Consider the following 24000-nt stretch of genomic DNA (forward strand, 5'->3'; position numbering starts at 1 on the left):
ATGAAGTAATGAAGCACTTTAAATTGGGGAGAACATTTTAGAAACTCCTGAAATCTCACAGTGTTTGTTGATCAGTTTGTTGGTGTTTTTGGTAGACATTTTTGTAGTTTACAGGCCTTTGGTGGTGTTTCTTGGTGAGCCTCACTGGAGCTTGGTGGTTATGGGTGCTTGCTGGTGGGTTTATTGGTAAATGTTTGTGTGTGTGTGTTGGTGTTTGTGTGCTCTGGGCTTAAGGAAGCTCTCCCGCAGCTCTGGCCTTGGCTGCCACTTGAGCTGAGGGACAGATGGAACAGGTGAGGGAGGGGCCAGCTCGTGATCCTCCACCCCGCCAGTGATTACCTCCTGTTCTTCCTCTCCTGCTTCTTCATCATCCTCCTACAGTACCTATAAAGAGATCCAGCAGGAAATTTCCACACCTTCATTTTAAAACAGCGCCTAGTGTTAAAAGCGTAGGTTGGACTGAGTGTATTAAAAGAACATTGAATTACATGATATTAAATAGACCTACAAAGTGTTCATAGTTTATATTTCAAGTGGCCAAAATAGTCAGCTGAGTGCCAGAGTGGCAAAACAGCTAGCTGGCGACTCATTAGCTGGACATTTTCGCATGTTTTATGGAGAAATATTTTGTTCGGAGAACCCAGGTAATGAATGTCTTTGCTTATAAAACACAACATCAGAATAAATGAAAACAAACTTCATTAGAGTTAAAAGGGAAAAGAATTGGTTATTTTCACAAATGTAGCTGGTATCGTGAGCTGGTTAGGAGAGCACAGGTTTGGTTTCTGACTCCTCACTGCACCACTGACATCGCATGGATTTATTAACTTTATATAGGATTGTTTAGATAAACCAAGTTTGGATGATAATTATGAATAAAACTATGAAGTATCCTCAAAGAGAGATTTGGAAATGGTTAAAGAAACATATTTACATACAAACAATCAATTTTTTTGGAGTAAATATTTTTTATGACTTATATTTCATTTTAATTACAATTTGATCAAGTCTCTAAAACTTTACATAGTACTGCATGTGTCGTCATGTGTGTAACGTGTGTTTAAATAAATTTTCCAATGTATTAAATAGATTTTTGCTATTGAAAAAAAAGAAAGCAAGAAAATACAAAACATGCAAGAACTTTCATGCAGGCCACGTTTTATATATATATATATATATATATATATATATATATATATATACACACACACACACACACACACACACACACACACACACACACATACTATATTTCCAAAAATATTCTGTCGTCTGGCTTTACACGCATATGAAATTGCGTGAGATCCCATTCTGAATCCATAGCATTTAATATGATGTCGGCCCACCCTTTACAGCTATAACAGTTTTCAACTCTTCTGGGAAGGCTTTCCACAAGGGTTAGGAGTGTGTTTATGGGAATTTTTGACCGTTCTTCCAGAAGCGCATTTGTGAGATCAGACGCTGATGTTGGACGAGAAGGCCTGGCTCACAGTCTTCACTCTAATTCATCCCAAAGGTGTTCTATTGGGCTGAGGTCAGGACTCTGTGCAGGCCAGTCAAGTTCTTCCACACCAAACTGGCTCATCCACGTCTTTATGGACCTGCTTTGTGCACTGGTGCGCAGTCATGTTGGAACAGGAAGGGGCCATGAAGCTCTCTACGCTGTTCTTGAGCTGATCTGAAGGCCACATGAAGTTTGGAGGTCTGTAGTGATTGACTCTGCAGAAAGTCGGTGACCTCTGCGCACTATGCCCCTCAGCATCTGCTGACCGCTCTGTCATTTTACGTGGCCAACCACTTCATGGCTGAGATGCTGTCGTTCCCAATCGCTTCCACTTTGTTATAATCCCACTGACAGTTGACTGTGGAATATTTAGTAGTGAGGAAATTTCACGACTGGACTTGTTGCACAGGTGGCGTCCGATCACGGTACCACGCTGGAATTCACTGAGCTCCTCAGAGCGACCCATTCTTTCACTAATGTCTGTAGAAGCAGTCTGCAGGCCTAGGGGCTCGGCTTTATACACCTGTGGCCATGGAAGTGACTGGAACACCTGAATTCAGTGATTTGGATGGGTGACTGAATATTGCTCTAGACCTCATAATGCTTGTACTCCACTTTAAAATCGGTGTTTCTTCTGAATTCTTGTTCAACAAAACTGATTTTTGGAGATTTGTGAAAGCGCTGTTCTGGCAGTTCTGTCAAAACTTAATTTTCTGCTTGCATGACAAATCACTTGTTAAGTCATGGTGAGGATATCTAAGCTACTTAAACTGGGGCGACAAAATCTCTTTGTGCTGTTTGCAAAACAGGATAATCCTGTAGAGCTGTCATGCAGCATCTGCTGCTTTTGAGCCTAGAGGTTTGATTTTCTTTGCAGGGCCTTTTGTTAACCGAGCACAAAGTCATTGTTTATTTTAAATAATAGAGTTTGAGATGTAGTATGTAAATATTAATAAAGTTGTAAGGAAAACCGGTTACTCCACAGACCATACAATCTAATTTTGGAAACTAGGCTGCAAGAATAGCCTGCAAGAAACAGTGTTTCACATAAAAAATCAATTTACATGCACTATATTTCCAAAAGTCTTCCTCACTCATCCAAATCATTGAATTCAGGTGTTCCAATCACTTCCATGGCCACAGGTGTGTAAAGCCGAGCCCCTAGGCCTGCAGACTGCTTCTACAGACATTAGTGAAAGAATGGGTCGCTCTCAGGAGCTCAGTGAATTCCAGCGTGGTACCGTGATCGGACGCCACCTGTGCAACAAGTTGTGAAATTTCCTCACTACTAAATATTCCACAGCCAACTGTCAGTGGGATTATAACAAAGTGGAAGTGATTGGGAACGACAGCAACTCAGCCACAAAGTGGTCGGCCACGTAAAATGACAGAGTGGGGTCAGCAGATGCTGAGGGGCATAGTGCGCAGAGGTCACCGACTTTCTGCAGAGTCAATCACTACAGACCTCCAAACTTCATGTGGCCTCCAGATCAGCTCAAGGACAGCGAAGAGACATCACCAAGTGCAATGCAATGGAATGCAGTGGTGTAAAGTGCCTCCACTGGACTCTAGAGCAGTGGAGATGTGTTCTCTGGAGTGATCAATCACGCTTCTTCGTCTGGCAATCCGATGGACAAGTCTGGGTTTGGTGGTTGCCAGGAGACGGTACTTGTCTGACTGCATTGTGCCAAGTGTAATGTTTGGTGGGGGATAATGGTATGGGGGTGTTTTTCAGGAGTTGGGCTCGGCCCCTTAATTCCAGTGAAAGAAACTCTTAATGCTTCAGCACCAAGAGATTTTGGACAATTTCACGCTCCCAACCTTGTGGGAACACATTGGGGACGGCCCCTTCCTGTTCAGGTCCATAAAGACATGGATGAGCGAGTCTGGTGTGGAAGAACTTGACTAGCCTGCATACATACATGAGTCCTAGAACCCAGTATTTGTCTTCTTGTGGCTCTGCTGCAGTGTGGAAGTCATTTATTGCGCTGCAGTGGCTTTGCAGTAATCTTCTTCTTCTTCTTCTTCTTCTTCTTCTTCTTCTTCCTTTTCTTCTTCTTTCGGCTGCTCCCTTTAGGGGTCGCCACAGCGGATCATCTGCCTCCATCTTGTAGACCTTCCCTTTCACTCTTGCTGCTATCCTTCTGTCACACATCAGCCCTGACACCCGTCTCCACCCACTCCATCCTGCCTGCACCCTCTTCTTCACCTCTTTTCTACACTGTCCATTGCTCTGGATGGTTGACCCAAGATATTTGAAGTCATCCACCTTTACGACCTCTACTCCTTGCATCTTCACCTTTCCACCTGCCTCCCTCTCATTCACACACATGTATTCCATCTTGTCTCTACTGACCTTCATTCCTCTCCTCTCCAGTGCAAACCTCCATCTCTCCAGATTCTCTTCCACCTGCTCTCTACTCTCACCACAGATTACAATGTCATCTGCAAACATCATGGTCCATAGAGCCTCCTGCCTGACCTCATCTGTCAACCTTTCCATCACCATTGCAAACAAGAAGGGGCTCAAAGCTGATCCCTGATGTAACCCCACCTTCACCTTGAAACCATTTGTCACTCCAACTGCACACCTCACCACTGTCTCACTATCCTCATACATGTCCTGCACCACCCTAACATACTTTTCAGCTACACCTGACTTCCTCATACAGTACCACAGTTCCTCTCTTGGCACCCTATCATATGCCTTCTCTAGATCCCCAAAGACACAATGTAGCTCCTTCTGACCTTCTCTGTACTTCTCTACCAACACTCTCAACGCAAAAATTGCATCTGTGGTGCTCTTTCTGGGCATGAAACCAAACTGCTGCTCACTGATCTGAACCTCTTGCCTTAGCCTTAGTTCAACAACTCTTTCCCATACCTTCATGGTGTGGCTCATCAACTTTATACCTCTGTAGTTACTGCAGCTCTGCACATCACCCTTGTTCTTAAAAATGGGGACCAGTACACTGCTTCTCCACTCATCAGGCATCCTCTCACTCTCCGGGATTTTGTTAAACAACCTGTTTAAAAAGTCCACTGCCTTCTCTCCTAAACATCTCCATACCTCCACAGGTATGTCATCTGGACCAACTGCCTTTCCATTTTTCATCCTTTTTAAAGCTGCCCTCACTTCCACCTTACTAATTCTCTGCACATCCTGATCCACTATCTCTCCCCCCGTTGTCCTCCTCTCTCTCTTGTTTTCCTCTTTCATTAGTTCTTCAAAGTACTCCTTCCATCTACTCAACACTCTCTGTTCACTCACTAGTACATTTCCCTCTCTATCCTTTATCAGCCTAACCTGCTGTACATCCTTTCCAGCTCTTTCTCTCTGTTTAGCCAAACGATACAAGTCCTTTACTCCTTCTCCTTCTGTCCAGCCTCTCATACAGCTCATCATAGGCCTGAGCCTTTGCCTTTGCCACCATTCTTTTCGCTATGCGACTAGCCTCACAGTATTCCTGCCTACTTCCTTCATCTCTCTGGTTATCCCACTTTTTCTTAGCTGCCTTCTTCCTCTGAATACTCTCCTGGACTTCCTCATTCCACCACCAACTTTCCTTGTCATCTTTCCTCAGACCAGACGAAACACCCGACACATTCTTGCCAGTTTCTCTCACCACCTTAGCTGTAGTTTCCCAGTCCTCAGGTAGCTCCTCACTGCCCCCAAGGGCCTGTTGCAATTTTTCCCTGAACTGCCTGCAACCATCCTCCTCCTTCAGCTTCCACCATCTAATCTTTGGCTCTGTCTTCACTCTCTTGCTCTTCTTTGTTTCTAACCTCATTCTACAGACAACCACCCTATGCTGCCTTGCTACACTTTCCACTGGGACCACTTTACAATCTCCAATCTCTTTTAGGTGGCATCTCCTGCTAAGGGTATAATCCACCTGTGTGCACCTCCCTCCACTCTTGTATGTCACCCTGTGTTCTTCCCTCTTCTGAAAATACGTGTTCACCACAGCCATTTCCATTCTCTTTGCAAAATCTACAATCATCTGACCTTCCGCATTTCTGTCTTTCACACCATACATACCCAGCACCTCTTCATCCCCTCTGTTCCCTTCACCAACATGTCCATTGAAGTCTGCACCAATCACTAATCTCTCCTCTCTAGGGACACCATCTACCACTTCATCCATCTTACTCCAAAATTCCTCTTTCTCCTCTAACTGACAACCAACCTGTGGTGCATATGAACTGACCACATTCAAAATTACACCATCAACCTCCTACTTCAGGCTCATGATCCTGTCTGACACTCTCTTTACATCCAGAACACTTTTCCCAAGCTGTTCCTTTAGGGTTTATCCCTACTCCATTTCTCTTCCTCTCTACACCATGATAGAACAGTTTGAATCCACCTCCAGTGTTCTTGGCCTTGCTTCCTTTCCATCTGGTCTCCTGGACACACAGAATATCTACCTTCCTTCTCTCCATCATGTCTGCAAGCTCTCTGCCTTTACCAGTCATTGTCCCTATGTTCAGAGTCCCTACTCTAACCTCCACACACCTGCCTTTCCTTCACTCTCGCTGCCTTCTAACCCGCCTTCCTCCTCTCCTCTTTGATGGTCTTCGACCTACAGTAGTCCAATTTCCACCGGCACCCTGCTGGTCAACAGCACCGGAGGCGGTCGTTGTTAACCCGGACCTCGACCGATCCGGTATAGCAATCATATTTGTGATCCGCATGATAGTTTTGGCACAAGTTTCACGCCGGATGCCCTTCCTGACGCAACCCTCACCATTTATCCGGGCTTGGGACTGACACCAGAAGTAGTGGCCCTAATGGCTGGTTTAGTGGGTTTGCAGTAATGTGATTGTTAAAGATGGGGGATAAAAGCGTTGCTTGTCATCAACACATCGCTAAAGGCTTCTGGAAAAAAGAAGTGAAGAAATATCTCATTGTCTTCTTCCTGAAGAGGAAATGTTCTACTTAGCTCGGCAGACAGCAACACTTTTCCTACCCTCCCCCACACACACCCACACACACACTCAAACACACAGATTATCTCTCCATCTCTCTGCTCGGTTAATTAACCTCGGAAGAATTAAGTTTGAAAAGGTAATATCACACATTTTTCATTAATAGATCATAACTCATTAATTACTTCAGTAATGTAACTGTTCTGGCCTTTTAAATGGAACTGAGCTATTTTGGATACATTTCTCACAAGGTCGTGACGTGTGAAATGCACGCACACACAGTCGCTGTAGTTGCGTGTGTGTGTGTGTGTGTGTGTGTGTGCGTTTGAGTGGCACAATAGGCAGGTTAAAAAGGTGTCACTGCTGCTATGACTGAACTCATTGTTCTCACACATTAATGGTAATTATCAGCACCTCACACTGAAAAGCCGTGATTTTGTGGAGCTTTTGCTGCCAGTGCCCTCCAGCCACTCGCGACACAAACACAGGGGGCTTCATTTGCTTTTGATGTTCAGCTGGAGTTACTCTGAGTCTACCTAGACCTGTGCAAAAGTCAGAGATCACCCTTCAAGAGACATCAGAAATCTGTAGGGACGTTTTACCAGTTCAGTCTTAGAAGCTGGTTGATTTTCTGAAGTAAGCAAAGCCATTCAGTGGTGTTGAGGTCTGGACTCTGGGGCGGTCAGTCCATCGTTCAGCTTCTTTGTTTGGTGTGTCCGTCTCCTTTTCTCAGTGAGGTTCTTCTTGATCAGCTACATGTCCTTTCAGACCCACAGCACTGAGTGGTCTTCTCACAGTGGAAGGATGGACAGAAACACCTGTGGATGTTTTCAGATCTGAAGCAGCTTGATCTTCTCCTCTCTCTCAGAGATCAAAGCTTTCAGTGCTGTTTATCTGATGGGGGCAGTTTTGGGGGACTGGCCTGCACAGAGTCCTAGAACCCAGTATTTGTCTTCTTGTGGCTCTGCTGCAGTGTGGAAGTCATTTATTGCGCTGCAGTGGGTTTGCAGTAATCTTCTTCTTCTTCTTCTTCTTCTTTCGGCTGCTCCCTTTTGGGGTCGCCACAGCGGATCATCTGCCTCCATCTTGCCCTATCCACTGCCTCCTCTACTTTCACACCAACCATCTCCATGTCCACCTTCACTACATCCATAAACCTTCTCTGAGGTCTACCTCTTCTCCTTCTACCCGGCAGCTCCATCTCCAGCATTCTTTGACCAATATATCCACTATTCCTCCTCAACACATGTCCAAACCATCTCAACCTGGCCTCACAGAACTCACTCCTATATTATCTTAATCTCTCTTGGTGGCTGTCAGAGGTGATAAATTCAAAGAAAGTAAAAATGATTTTGTTCTAATTTGAGAAGCGAGGCACTTGGAAGTAAGTCCTGGGGAGGATTTCTATTTGAAGAATATAAACTACACTCAAAACGATGATTTATGGCCATCATAAACATTAAGCCAATATATTACATTTTTTTAATAGAAACATATTATATTCATTAGAAGCAACCCAATTTGGATAAATCCAAAACTGATTTAACTGAATTGTATAAGACCTTTTAGATTTTTCCTCTAAATCTTATTAGGAGGCAGTGCAAATGTGCAATAGTAACAGGAAACGCATAATCAAACAGGAAACTGCTTCAGCTGGACATCAAATGGCTATTTTTATTTTTACAATCTCCTGCCATCCTTTGTTATTCAGTGCAACTACAATGAAATATTGATGCGCATGAACCTAATTTGTGTTTTTGATGTTTTTGACCAAATATGAATGTTTCATTTTGCTTATTTTGAGAGATTCTCTAGACAAACACCAGCGAGCTAGCTAGCTAGCATCCTTTCTAGGTCTGCTGTCATGGTAACAGGTACAAAAGGTAGATTAAATAAACAGTGGGAGGGATTTATTGTGAACCTGTATATAAAGTTGTATTCCATTAATATTCAACTCAGCAGTTCATGGTTTCTGTAACTGTAGGTGACCTCGATATCTTAGCATGGCATGAAGTGACTGATAGCGTTAGCTGGCTAACTGGCATGATGGGTAGCATGTGCTTTAATTAGCAGTTCAGTTACGAGTGAATAGAAATTCTAAAGCAGGGAATTTGAGCTGAAATCTATAAAGTTCGGTTTATTTCTTTCACATTAGTCTTTAAAGTTTACATGTTTCCTGTAATGAGACTCGGTGACTACTGTTTAATACAGTTTGGATGACAGTAAATGTTTGTGAATTAACGTGTTTTGTCATTTAATAAATGTACAGTCTGAGTAATTGTGCTAAATTCTTTAGAAATACACATGTGTAAAAGAATTGCATGAAGCCTACAAGCACTTCTAAATATTCATTCTTTAGCTGGCTTATGGAGCCTTGTAGCTCCTGTGCTACACCAGAGAACCAAACTTCACACACCAAACTCTCCAGGCACAGTAGGAGCGGTCAGGTTTCTATTCATTCTGATCAAAGTCATCAACCAGCTCCAGCTTTGTTGAGAAAGGCCGTTTAATCCATTCTGCGGCCTCTAGACTTTAAGATAAGGCACATCCGCTGATCAAGCGGTTCTTTTAGCAGGTGGCGAGTGTTTAGGAGGTGGAACAGCCCCCTCTCCACACACACTCTCTCAAACCATCAAGGTGTCCTGCTCAGCGGTGATTAAACTGTTTACCTTCGGTCACCCATTTTCTAAAAGGGTGGGTTTAAAGCAGAGCTCTCGATTATGGTCCTTGGCGACCGCAGCCATGCACGCTTCAGTGTTTTCTTGCAGGTGTGTGGAGTTGAAACAAGAACAGTTCAGTTAAATTCTGTTCATATGCCCTCTTAGAAAAGAAGCACTGCTCGGAGCGATGACTTCTGTTTCCTGAATAAACCCTCAGGTGACTGGTTTCAATGTAATGTTAAAGAACCGTCCATTGAAAAGTTCTTCAGGGAAATAATAGTGGTTCTTCTGTTGTGTTGCTCCTGGGAACCCTTTTATACACCCAAGTGTAGGTCAGCAACAGATACTGACTCGAATCCACCTGTTCAGAAATGTGGATCGAGTAAGAGTTTGAGGAAAAACTACTGAGAAGAACCAAGACTCAGAAGGAGAACATCTCTAAAAGCATGAGGAACACTCATTGAGATAAACCAAGGAGAAACTCACTTAGACCGTGAAGAAGAACCAGTGACAGGAACCAAGGCTCAAAAGGAGAAGCTCTCTCAGAGTTTGAGGAGGAGCCACTGAAAGGAACCAAGGCTCAAAAGAAGAAGCTCTCTAAGAGCTTGAGGAGGAGCCGCTGAACGGAACCTAGGCTCAAAAGAAGAAGCTCTCTAAGAGCTTGAGGAGGAGCCGCTGAACGGAACCAAGGCTCAAAAGAAGAAGCTCTCTAAGAGCTTGAGGAGGAGCCACTGAAAGGAACCAAGGCTCAATGGAAGAAGCTCTCTAAGAGTTTGAGGAAGATCCACTGAAAGGAACCAAGGCTCAAAAGGAGAAACTCTCTAAGAGTTTGACGAAGAACCACTGAAAGGAACCAAGGCTCAAAAGAAGAAGCTCTCTAAGAGCTTGAGGAAGAACCACGGAAAGGAACCAAGGCTCAAAAGAAGAAGCTCTCTAAGAGTTTGAGGAAGAACCACGGAAAGGAACCAAGGCTCAAAAAGAGAAGCTCTCTAAGAGTTTGAGGAACTAGAGTGTATTTTTCAGTGTTCTCCATAGACTTCATAAACGTTCTGACTGCTGTAAAGTTGTCTCTACTTTTGTAAAGTGACCCTGTGATTGTACAAAGAGTTTTATAAATAATTATTATGTTTTAACACTAATAAAAGCAGCTGCTCCTCTAAGGGCTCAGCTTGAGTCACCTGCTGGATTTACACACTCAAAGCTGCTTGTGCTCGATGTGAAGCTAAATCTAAATCCGAGCGAGAGACGGGAGCAGATACGGGAGCAGAGACGGGAGGTTCTGTCAAAAAGGCATTTCTGAAATCAGTGTAATCTGCTTTGCTGGGCTCTGTTCATTTATTAGTGATGTGCTTAAAAGCAGATTAGCGAGCTCAGACGTTCTTAATGATTGATTTCGCTGCAGAGAGGAGACACTTTTTCACAGAATAAAGGACGTTTCTCAATTAATGTACTCGTCTCTCTCAGAGCGTAATCCGCTCTTCAGCTCGTACAATGGAATTATCCTTTAATTGAAATGGATTCTCTAATAAAGTCATGCATGCAGGACTGTTTTAATCATATGTACAGACAGATAACGTCAACACGTCGACCACTTCAGTACATCGTTATCACAGATAACATATAAAAACGGGATGGAATGATGATGAAGTTCTATAGAGCATCAAAACATTTACACTCAGGGTGTAAATAACCTGTCTGTCTGTCTGTCTGTCTCACTCTCTATTTCTATTTCCATATCTCTCCACTACCTCTTTCTTTCTTTTTAGTCACTGTCTTTCTTTCTTTCTTTCTTTCTTTCTTTCTTTCTTTCTTTCTTTCTCTACTATTCCTGTTTTTCTTTCTTTCTTTCTTTTTTGGTCACTGTCTTTTCTTTTTCTTTCTTTCTTTCTTTCTTTCTTTCTTTCTTTCTTTCTTTCTTTCTTTCTTTCTTTCTCTACCATTCCTGTTTTTCTTTCTTTCTTTTTTGGTCACTTTCTTTCTTTCTCTACTGTCCTTTTCTTTCTTTCTCTGCTATTTCTTTCTTTCTTTCTTTCTTTCTTTCTTTCTTTCTTTCTTTCTTTCTTTCTTGCTTGCTTTCTTTCTTTCTTTACTGTTCATTTTTTTCTTCATTGTTCATTTCTTTCTTTCTTTCTTTCTTTCTTTCTTTCTTTGTTACTTTCTTTCTTTCTTTACTATTCCTTTCTTTCTTTCTTTCTTTCTTTCTTTCTTTCTTTCTTTCTTTCTTTCTTTCTTTCTTTCTTTCTTTACTATTCCTTTCTTTCTTTCTTTACTATTCCTTTCTTTCTTTCTTTCTTTCTTTCTTTCTTTCTTTCTTTCTTTCTTTACTATTCCTTTCTTTCTTTCTTTTTGTCTTTCTGTCTTTCTTTCTTTCATCACTGTCTTTCTTTCTTCCTCTCTCTCCCCAGCTCTCTCTCTCTTATGTCCTCTCTCAGTTTCTGTAACTGTCGCTCTCTCTCCACTATCCCTTTCTTTCTCTGTCTCTCTTTCTCTCTCTCTCCATCTCTCTCCCGTGTCTCTCTTTTCTTTCTCCAACTCTCTCTCACCTTTAAACATTTATCTTATTGTTTTTCTCTCTTTTCCTTCCGTCCTCTCTCTTCATTATCTTTCTTTCTTGTTCCATCATCTTTTTTTTCAGTTTTTCTTTTGATAATTCTGTCTTTCTTTCTAATGTCTCCCTCTTTCTCCTTTTCTTTCTTTCTATCTCTCTTTCTGACTGTCCCCATTCCCTCTCTAATTCTCTCTCTACACCCCCCCTTTGTTCAGTAAGTTGTACAGATGTGACTGCAAACATTCACACATTAAAGTCTCTGATTACAAAAAAAGTTTTAATGATCAAAGAATAAGAAAAGAAAAGCTGTTAAAGTGGAGATTTTAATAGAAATTATTAGCAAAATACATTTTTACATGTATGTCTCTCTCTCTCTCTCTCTCTCTGTCTCTCTCTCTCTCTCTCTCTCTCTCTGTATCTCTCTCTCTCTCCCTCTATCTCTCTCTCTCTCACTCTCTCTCTCTCTCTCTCTCTATTCTCTCTCTCTCTCTCCCTCTCTCAGCGTGGTGTGTGTGGGTGGTGATGGTTCTGTAGCTGAAGTTGCTCATGGTTTGCTGCTCCGGGCCCAGATGGATGCTGGGAGGGACACAGACTCCATCTTCATGCCTGTCCAAGCAGCACTTCCTCTGGGTGTAATCCCAGCAGGTGAGGGGTCTGGGTGGTGACCCTCTGAATCTCCAGCAGCTGTTCACACACACATACACACACACACACACACACACACACACACACACACACACACACACACACACACACACACCCTGTACCGTGCTCTCAGAAGTGAGAGTATATGGATGAATCATGGATGTCACACTTCAGAACAGCAGATTCTTCAGATCTTTAAAATCTTTATAATAACAGGCAACACATCAACTTTCACTCTGACTCCAAATGCAGTCTCAGCTCAGGCTGCTTTGCTTCCTTAGTTTTGCTCTGGAGCTGCAATTGAGGCCAACTTTTGAAATCCAAGCCAAGCCCCAAGACCAAATGAGATCAAAACTGAGTCACAGCAGAATGTGTGTGTGTGTGTGTGTGTGTGTGTGTGTATATATATATATATATATATATATATATATATATACATACAGTACTGTGTGAAAGTTTTAGGCACCCAAGACAGATTTTCAAAATCTATTTATTTGTGTAGTTTGTGTTTTTTTGCTGAGAAAAGTGTTAATATAATATAAAATATAAAATATAAAAAATATTTAAAAAAAAAAATATATATATATATAAAATAAACAGTGATTTTCTGGATGTTGGTGTGTTTACCCGTCTCCAAGCCTCTCCTCGAGGAAGCCCAGAATTATATGCAGTTAAAAAGCAGCTCCTGGTTTGACCAATCAGTGCTCAGTAAATTGAGCTCATGATGTAATTGATGATATTAACGAGTCTCTGTGGCGGCTGTGAAGGTGTCAAGGAAAAATATGGACCCAAGAAATTCTTGTTGCTTTTTATTGTTTTTCTGTTTATTTGAATTATGAATGCGACTTTATTCTAATGTATATTGTGATAAACTCACTGCTGAGGGAAACTGGTTACAAATGTGCTTAGATGCCTAAAACTTTCACTCAGCACTGTAGATATATATATATATATATATACACAAAACCTTGCATCTCCATTTTTATTGCTTTCCAGTTTTTGACATAATTTGAAAACGTCTGTTGGGCTTTACATTGTATGTAAATTTTATAATGGATGAACCAAAATGAACGGCCTATAAGTACTTGGAAAAAATTCTGGTTCCATTGATATATATATATATTAATATATATATACTTGACTTTTAATGTGAGTTAATAGAACCAGACTTTTTCCAAGTAATTTTGAGCCATTTCTTTTGTTTTTGTGTTTAAAAAATATGAAATATTTAGAAAATAAAACATAAAATATTAAGTGTGCCATAACGTTTAGATGTTATTTTTTCTGATAGTGTTACATTAAAAAAACAGTAATTGTGCAACAAAGATCTTTAAAATGCAAATAAAAATGGCTGAACATGGTCAAAAGGGGCACCTTCAAAGTTGAGAATTTTTGCCAAAACATACTAAAGATTAAAAAAGAGCGAGACATTCTGTGATTTATGAAAATGAATTAAAGTACATAAAACGCATAGTTAAAACAGTATGTTGTCCATACTGTAGTGCATGTTTATTGATGAGTGTGTCACACAGTGTCAGTGTATAGATTTAGACGTTCACACCTTTAGCACCATGCTAATTGGTGGGGTATAAACCTCCATGGCTTGTTAGCTTCCTAAGCTGCACTTCAGACTCTTCAGATGTCTTGGCTGGTCATCTGTATTTGGTATAAGAGTATAAACTGCGTGCATTTGATTTCATTTTCACTGAACTTTTCCTGCCCTGCGATGGACTGGCGACCTGTCCAGGGTGTATCCTGCCTTTCGCACAATGACAGCTGGGATAGGTTCTGGCTCCACCCCCGTGACCCAGTAGGAGAAACGGCTTAGAAGATGTGTGTGTGAACTTTTCCTTCAGTAAGCCCCAAACAGGAGTGCAGCACTGGCCTGTAGTGTGATGGGCACTTGCTGTTGTCTTGCATGCAAAATCAGTGAAGGCTTCATATTCCTCCAGTGAAAACAATTCCCCAAAATTACCCAGCAGCACCCTACACCTCCATATCCTCCCCTGTCACATTGATTTAGTCTGATTGTGTTGTGAAGCTCCTCTAGCGAAAACAAACAGCTCGCTCATAACAGCACTGTGCGGGTGTATCATTATCAAATTGATTTAATCACAGCCGGGTCTGGGAGTGGCCCGACCGCTCGCCGAGCTAATTGCCTTCAAGTGTGTCTGTGAAGGAGCCTCCTTCATTCAGCTGAGTTCAGTTCAGTCAGGTTCAATGGGCTTTGTTGGCATGACTGCTTTACAAACAGCTCTGCCAAAGCAATCAGAGAGACGACAACAGCACAGTCAACACAACGCTGTCAATAACAACAGCACCGTCAACACAACACCATCAACAACAGCACAGTCAACACAACGCTGTCAATAACAACAGCACCGTCAACACAACACCATCATCAACAACAGCACAGTCAACACAACACTGTCAATAACAACAGCACCGTCAACACAACACCATCATCAACAACAGCACAGTCAACACAACGCTGTCAATAACAACAGCACCGTCAACACAACACCATCAACAACAGCACAGTCAACACAACGCTGTCAATAACAACAGCACCGTCAACACAACACCATCATCAACAACAGCACAGTCAACACAACACTGTCAATAACAACAGCACCGTCAACACAACACCATCATCAACAACAGCACAGTCAACACAACGCTGTCAATAACAACAGCACCGTCAACACAACACCATCAACAACAACAGCACAGTCAACACAACGCTGTCAATAACAACAGCACCGTCAACACAACACCATCAACAACAGCACAGTCAACACAACGCTGTCAATAACAACAGCACCGTCAACACAACACCATCATCAACAACAGCACAGTCAACACAACACTGTCAATAACAACAGCACCGTCAACACAACACCATCATCAACAACAGCACAGTCAACACAACGCTGTCAATAACAACAGCACCGTCAACACAACACCATCATCAACAACAGCACAGTCAACACAACACTGTCAATAACAAGAGCACCGTCAACACAACACCATCAACAACAGCACAGTCAACACAACGCTGTCAATAACAACAGCACCGTCAACACAACACCATCAACAACAACAGCACAGTCAACACAACGCTGTCAATAACAACAGCACCGTCAACACAACACCATCAACAACAACAGCACAGTCAACACAACGCTGTCAATAACAACAGCACCGTCAACACAACACCATCAACAACAGCACAGTCAACACAACGCTGTCAATAACAACAGCACCGTCAACACAACACCATCATCAACAACAGCACAGTCAACACAACACTGTCAATAACAACAGCACCGTCAACACAACACCATCATCAACAACAGCACAGTCAACACAACGCTGTCAATAACAACAGCACCGTCAACACAACACCATCATCAACAACAGCACAGTCAACACAACACTGTCAATAACAACAGCACCGTCAACACAACACCATCAACAACAGCACAGTCAACACAACGCTGTCAATAACAACAGCACCGTCAACACAACACCATCAACAACAGCACAGTCAACACAACGCTGTCAATAACAACAGCACCGTCAACACAACACCATCATCAACAACAGCACAGTCAACACAACGCTGTCAATAACAACAGCACCATCAACACAACACCATCAACAACAGCACAGTCAACACAACGCTGTCAATAACAACAGCACCGTCAACACAACACCATCATCAACAACAGCACAGTCAACACAACACTGTCAATAACAACAGCACCGTCAACACAACACCATCATCAACAACAGCACAGTCAACACAACACTGTCAATAACAACAGCACCGTCAACACAACACCATCATCAACAACAGCACAGTCAACACAACGCTGTCAATAACAAGAGCACCGTCAACACAACACCATCATCAACAACAGCACAGTCAACACAACGCTGTCAATAACAACAGCACTGTCAACACAACACCATCATCAACAACAGCACAGTCAACACAACGCTGTCAATAACAACAGCACTGTCAACACAACACCATCATCAACAACAGCACAGTCAACACAACGCTGTCAATAACAACAGCACCGTCAACACAACACCATCATCAACAACAGCACAGTCAACACAACGCTGTCAATAACAACAGCACCGTCAACACAACACCATCATCAACAACAGCACAGTCAACAAAACGCTGTCAATAACAACAGCACCGTCAACACAACACCATCATCAACAACAGCACAGTCAACACAACACTGTCAATAACAACAGCACTGTCAACACAACACCATCATCAACAACAGCACAGTCAACACAACACTGTCAATAACAACAGCACCGTCAACACAACACTGTCAATAACAACAGCACTGTCAACACAACACTATCAACAACAACAGCACCGTCAACACAACACTGTCAATAACAACAGCACTGTCAACACAACACCATCATCAACAACAGCACAGTCAACACAACGCTGTCAATAACAACAGCACTGTCAACACAGCACCATCATCAACAACAGCACAGTCAACACAACACTGTCAATAACAACAGCATCGTCAACACAACGCTGTCAATAACAACAGCACTGTCAACACAACACCATCATCAACAACAGCACAGTCAACACAACGCTGTCAATAACAACAGCATCATCAACACAACACTGTCAATAACAACAGCATCGTCAACACAACACTATCAACAACAACAGCACCGTCAACACAACACTGTCAATAACAACAGCATCGTCAACACAACGCTGTCAATAACAACAGCACCGTCAACACAACACCATCATCAACAACAGCACAGTCAACACAACGCTGTCAACAACAACATCGTCAACACAACACTGTCAACAACAACATTGTCAACACAACACTGTCAACAACAACAGCACTGTCAACACAACACTGTCAACAACAACATCACTGTCAACACAACACTGTCAATAACAGCATCGTCAACACAACACTGTCAACAACAACATCACTGTCAACACAACACTGTCAATAACAGCATCGTCAACACAACACTGTCAATAACAACAGCACCGTCAACACAACACTGTCAACAACAACAGCACTGTCAACACAACACTGTCAACAACAACAGCACTGTCAACACAACACTGTCAACACAACACTGTCAACAACAACAGCACTGTCAACACAACACTGTCAATAACAACAGCACTGTCAACACAACACTGTCAATAACAACAGCACCATCAACACAGCACTGTCATAACAACATCGTCAACACAACACTGTCAATAACAACAGCACTGTCAACACAACACTGTCAACAACAACAGCACTGTCAACACAACACTGTCAACAACAACAGCACTGTCAACACAACACTGTCAATAACAACAACATTGTCAACACAACACTGTCAATAACAGCATTGTCAACACAACACTGTCAACAACAACAGCACTGTCAACACAACACTGTCAATAACAACAACATTGTCAACACAACACTGTCAATAACAACAGCACTGTCAACACAACATTGTCAACAACAGCACCGTCAACACAACACTGTCAATAAGAACAGCACCGTCAACACAACACTGTCAACAACAACAGCACTGTCAACACAACTCTGTCAACAACAACAGCACCATCAACAACAGCACCGTCAGCAACAACACCAACAACAACAGCACCTTAAAAAACAACATCATCAACAACTGCACCAGCACCATCAACAACAACAACAGCACCTTAAACAACAGCACCATCAACAACTGCACCATCGACAAAAAGAACACCAATAACAACAGCATCTTTAACAACAGCACCATCAACAACTGACCCGCACCATCAACAACAGCAACAGCACATTTAACAACAGCATCATCAACAACCACACCAGCACCATCAACCACAACAACACCAACAAGAACAACAACAATGCCAACAACAACAGCACCTTAAACAACAGCACCATCAACAATCACACAATAAAAAACACCAACAGCACCATAAACAACAACAGCACCATAAACAACATCATCAACAATTGCACCTTAAACAACAACAGCACCATCAACAACTGCACCATTAACAACAACAGTACCATCATTAACAACAGCACCATAAACAACACCACCATCAACAACAGCACCATAAACAACAACAGCACCTTAAACAACAATGACACCATCCACAACCACACCATAAACAACAACACCAACAACAACAACATTGTCAACAACACTGTCAACAACAGCACCACCACCAACAACACCAAGATCTATCTCTCTCTCTCTCTCTAACATTAAGTCATTACAGTTCTGTATAGGCAGCTGTGTGTAGAGGAGAGCAGGCTGTGATTTTTGGGCCAAGACTTTGACCTTCACTTGTCATTTCGAGTGCAGTAAAATGGAGTGCTGTTGTTGAGAGAGATGGAAACCCTCCAAATCTGCCGCTTGCTGGACGAGGTCACTGCTTCTCTTCATTAGTGTCCAGTCCCACGGGGGGTATTTGTAAACAGTTTCCTGTCACAAATGTGGTGAAAAAAGACCCTCACATACACAAATATTCTCTCAGGTTTAGACGTGTGATTCCAGGCTCACGTCGTTCCAGAGCACAGGAGGGTTGGTTACGGCTCTTTGTTCTTACGCTCGGCGTTCAGACCAGCTTCATCGTCTTTAAAGGAAAAGCTCAGCAGGAAAACAAATCGGCTCAGTCATGATTGTCAAGACATGTTTACTGCTTTAGTTTGGCACTGGAGCTGCAAGATTAATGTAGCTAACAACAGTAGTGGTGTAGTGATGTCTGGCTAGCAGAGGTTTACGAGGTACACAAACCATGTACTTGAGTTAAAGTAGAGACCCCCCAAGGTAAAATATCACTCCAGTAAAAGTAGAAGTTCCTCCCTTTAGACCTCCACTTGAGTAAAAGTACTAAAGTATTTCCCTTCAAATGTACTTAAGTATAAAGTAAAAGTACTAAAAGAGTAATTCTGGCTCTGATCTGGTCCTGTTATCATTTTTATAACCAGACTGGCTTCATGAACTCATTTCAGGTGAAAGTCCTCCAGCGTCTCTCTTGGTAAACCAGTCTTTTAATAGAACGTCATTAATTAGTGACGCTGACGTCTATTAAAATGATCAGAAGCACAAAACACTGAAGGTAAACAGTTTCCATCAGGGAGAACCGAGTGGCTCTGAAATCACTTTTTACACACAAGCAAAGTTTCAGTTTCAGATTTATTTACAACTTAGTTCCAAGTTGAAGTTGAATAAAAACTGGCTTTAAACTCAGGATCACAGATGAGCTCCTTTACTATGTTGATCTGTAGGCGTCTGTTCATAAACATAAACCAGCCCAAACTCATTTACTATAAAATGAAATGGTGTTTGTAGAAATTCAGAAAAAAGCCGCGTCAGTCTCGACTGCATATGTGGACATATTTCTATATTGAGCTCTATTTACACAAAGTTAGGTTAGTTCATCATTTATGTTGAACAGACTCTCCCAAAGTTTTACGCTGCTGCGCTGAAGTAGCATCAAACCCAGGCTGAATCCCAAACGGCTCCGTACTCCTTAAATAGTGTGCTGTGTAACGTGATGTTTAGAAATTCTAGCTTCTGCTGTCTGATAGTGACTGCTTGTCAAGTTTGAATGTGGATGAATCTCAAATGACCATTTTTTGTGATATTTTGGGCTGCAGGAATTAGTATTTAAATTCCTACGTAGTGCAGTATGTAGGGAGCAGGGAGCCATTTGAGATTCAGCCCAATTTGCATTAGACAGTGCTGAGTTATCATATAGTATGTTCACTGTTACAAAAAAAATGACCGCAGTTTACAGGGATTGGCGTCCGAACATTCTTCTCCTCATCCAGCGGTCAATGGCTGCTTAGCAACGATATCATACTCTAACCGTTTCAGATTCTTGAGACCACAGGTGGTTCCAAACTGCACTTCATCATGTTCTTCATTTCTGTCATATTTCATAAGCTCCATTCAGAAGCTGGGCGTCGTGTGAGGCTGTAGCTCTTCTCTCCAGTCTAATAGACGGTGATGTCATTTTAAACCCTTATAATAAATTTAGTCACGTAAAATCAGATGGAACGACCAAAATATACCCTTGGGAATAAGAGGCTAAGGGAACTACATTTCTTAGCAGAAAACTTGTTTATTATTATTATTATTATTAATAATAATAATAATAATAATAATAATACCCTAAATAATGTATTTTAATATATTGTATGTTGGCCGACATTTATAAAAGCAGTAAGCCACTCAACGCAGTGCGTTCCTGTGATTTTATCACAGGGAAAAAATGTTAAGAGTTTTGTTTAAGAATAAAAATAAAGTCCTAGAACAGATCTCAAAACTGATGTTTTAGGCTGCTGTCGATCATCATTTGAACAATTTGAATAACATACTTTGATGTGGTCACTTCAGTCCTACACTGCACAAATGATTCAGCGCTTTAACTTAAAAGTCACCTAAAATTCATTTTTTACAGTTTACAGTGCAGACGTATATCAGCTACTGTCAACACATTAGCTGTATCCGTGAAAAGAGTTCAGCACAAAGTCTAGTGATTGGAAGTGTTTGCTGTCCGCGGTCATGACCGAAGCAAAGCCCAGCTCAAACGACATAGCAGAAAACATATCTCTGTGTATACATTGTAAGTCAGTCTCCTCAAAGGGGATATACGCCCACACCTGCGTATACACACCACTACACTAGAGATAGAAGCTTATTAGCAATAAACATTTTGCACACTGCATGTCTAAATAATCACATACTTGCTTTAAACCATGTTGAGCTGTTAAGCAATCGCAAATAGACTTAAGCCACAGTCACCTGGGACGCTTGTGGATATTAGCAGAAAAATTAACGACTGCTGCAATTAACAACCTAGCTAGCTCACAAACCATAACAGAAATGACACAAAAGTGAATAAACGTGTGTATTTATGAGAGCATAATGCTGCACATAGAGAACTACCATGGATGGCTGCAGTGATTGTGTGCAGCTGCACTTAGCCAATGAGCTAACATTGCAGTTGGCAAGCTAGCTAACTCATCTAAAACAAACTTTGGAGATCAATGCAGGCTAAGCAGTAGCGCTTTTGGTCGAAGATGGAGTGAACTTAGAGACTTTGCGCATGAAATGAATGAATGAATGAATTAATGAATGCACATGAATTCACCCTGGAAGTCTGTCACACGAAATCACTCATCACCATCAACAACACCACTAGCAACAACAACAGCACCATCGACAACATCAGCACCATCAACAGCACCAGCACACAAAATCTAACATACATACAGCATCATTTACTGAAGATATAGAGCCCTGAACCCAACAAATTCAACGATAAAAACAAAAAAATTTTAAATAAAAGATTAAAAAAAATCGAATTATAATAATAAATTGTAGAGAGGAATATAAACATAACCATAACCATAACCATAACACCAAATCACACGAAATCACTCATTGCAGTGAGTTCCACTGAAATCATGCCACTTAAGTCTATTGCGACTGGGCCTTTATGCAGTTTCTGACCAGTGTGGGGGGAAATTGTGCCCACAATAACCAAATGTATTAAAACAGAGCAGTAGAATAAAAGCCTGGAGGCGAGGCGGGGTGTGTGGAGTCAGTACAGCTTAGATCAGATCATTTCAGTGGATTATGGTTCAGTTATGTTCCCTGATTAAAGGTACTGAGATGGAGCCTTGAGGGAACCACCCCAGTGACAAGAGGGGTCCTGCCCCAGTGACAGTTTAGTGCCTTTATTTCTGAGCGCATCCTCCGAATCATTTGGCGTATATTAAAGCAATAAGACACAAGAGGCCATGCATCACAGGGCAGGATGTTCTTAGGCATGATGCAAAGCAAAGCACCCAATTTTTACCCAATTTTCTCCCCAATTTAGTCGTTTTTCCAATTCCATCCACTACTTAGGACTCCCCCAATCACACGATACTACCAGTGCTAGGAGGGTGAAGGCAGCACAGGCTTCCTCTGAGACCTGTGAAACCAGCCGCCGCTTCTTTTCGAGCTGCCGCTCACGCGACGTCACGGGACAGCCGGACTCGCGCGGAGGAAAGCGCCGACCGCCAGATCTGCTACGTCAGCTAACAGACGCCTGCGCTGACTGGCATCGCATTGAGTGATGGGGGGAGAAGGGGGGCCGTCCTACCCACCCAGAGAGAGCGAGGCCAGTTGTGCTCTCTTGGACTCCCGGCTGCAGACGGCTGCAGCATCACCAGGGATCAAACTCACGATCTCCTGACGCTTAGACGGTTGCGAAACTCGGGAGCCCAGCCAACATAAAATTAGCTAAAAAACACAATTTTTCAGAAAATAATTTGAGTTATTATTAATAATCAGCGCAAACAAGTGTCCCACCAAGAAACGTAGTTCAGTATCATTGCCAAGCGCCCATGGTCCACGTGTAACTGTTTGTCATATAACAATGAACATATGATAAACACAGCACTGTTTAATGTCAAAACGTCTCACACTGGGGCTGAATCTCAAATGGCTCCCTGCTCCCTACATAGTGCACTCCCTAAATACTGGATCCTGCAGCCCAACAGAGCAAAATACAGCTAAGAAACAGTCGTTTGGGACTCAGACACATCCACACTCAAATGATAATGCACTGTTTGGTTGTAGAGGAATTTCTAAACTTTCATAGCTAGAACACTATTTAGGGAGTACAGAGCCGTTTGGGATTCAGCCTGGGACACGACTTCTGACTGAAACACGGACATTCAAGTGGCTTTTTGTTTATACTTTTTTATACTGGACTTTTTACAGTTAATGATACCGTAAGAGCTTTAATTCAAGCCTGTGATATTAATGATGGAGCTGTTTAGGCTGTTGGCTCTTTTAGCCTGTGTTAGCCAGCTGACCAGCCCGGTTCTAGTTAAGAACATAAGTTGTCAGCCCCTCAGTTTAAACAAGGAACGGGTTCGTACTTCATTAGTTCGCTCGGTGGTCCATGAGAGCAGCATGAGAGTCTAAGATTATTCCTTTAACAGCACAAGGGTTGTTTTCGTGCTGTGGTGCAGTGATACAGAGCTCAGTCTCTGTGAGGCGGTCATAGTGTGGGAACGTCGCGGATTTTACCACAGCTTCGAACGCGGCTCAGCGTTCCGATTTCAGGACCGGAACGACTTTTGATATAGCTACATGTTTTTGTCCAGGCGTACTGATACATCTGATTTTCATTCATGCTGTTTTGCAGTTGTCAGCTTGTCAGTCAGGGTTTGATCCGCATCACTGCATTTCATTAGATTCCAAAAACAAGACTTATAGACAGCAATGTAGAGATGGAACATAATCCCCTCTTATAACCCCTCCGTAATTGTGTGGAGAGCCGTGCCGCAAATACATTATTTACACCACGCTAGACGAACATGTAAAACGACCAATTAAAGCCTCCCCCTCGTACGCAGCGCCATATACGCCGCGCCGCACGCACACTATAACATATAAATCCTGGGCTCCTAATTAATTTGCTCGGTCCTAAGGGTTTCCGTGGGACTGTTAATTTCTTTGATATTCCAGGCAAAGAACCAAAATGTTGGTGCGGTTTTGACGAGGCTCTAAGACATGCTTGACTAGCGAGTCATTGCATCGCATTCATCTGCCTGGATGGGGGAGACATTAACAGCCTTATGAATATTCATGCTGTCTGC

General features: G+C 42.2%; 1 protein-coding gene across 4 annotated transcripts in view; it reads left to right on the forward strand.

Moving 5' to 3' along the window:
* Window positions 1–24000, forward strand: part of cerkl (ceramide kinase-like) — a 138759-nt gene that overhangs the window by 74282 nt on the left and 40477 nt on the right. For all 4 annotated transcript variants that reach the window (XM_037539079.1, XM_037539080.1, XM_037539081.1 and 1 more), the window contains exon 5: window positions 12147–12289. In XM_037539079.1, coding sequence (XP_037394976.1) covers window positions 12147–12289 — 143 coding nt within the window. The remainder of the gene's footprint in view (window positions 1–12146; window positions 12290–24000) is intronic.

This window comes from Pygocentrus nattereri, chromosome 6 (assembly GCF_015220715.1).
Source record: "Pygocentrus nattereri isolate fPygNat1 chromosome 6, fPygNat1.pri, whole genome shotgun sequence".
In the NCBI taxonomy this organism is placed as follows: domain Eukaryota; kingdom Metazoa; phylum Chordata; class Actinopteri; order Characiformes; family Serrasalmidae; genus Pygocentrus; species Pygocentrus nattereri.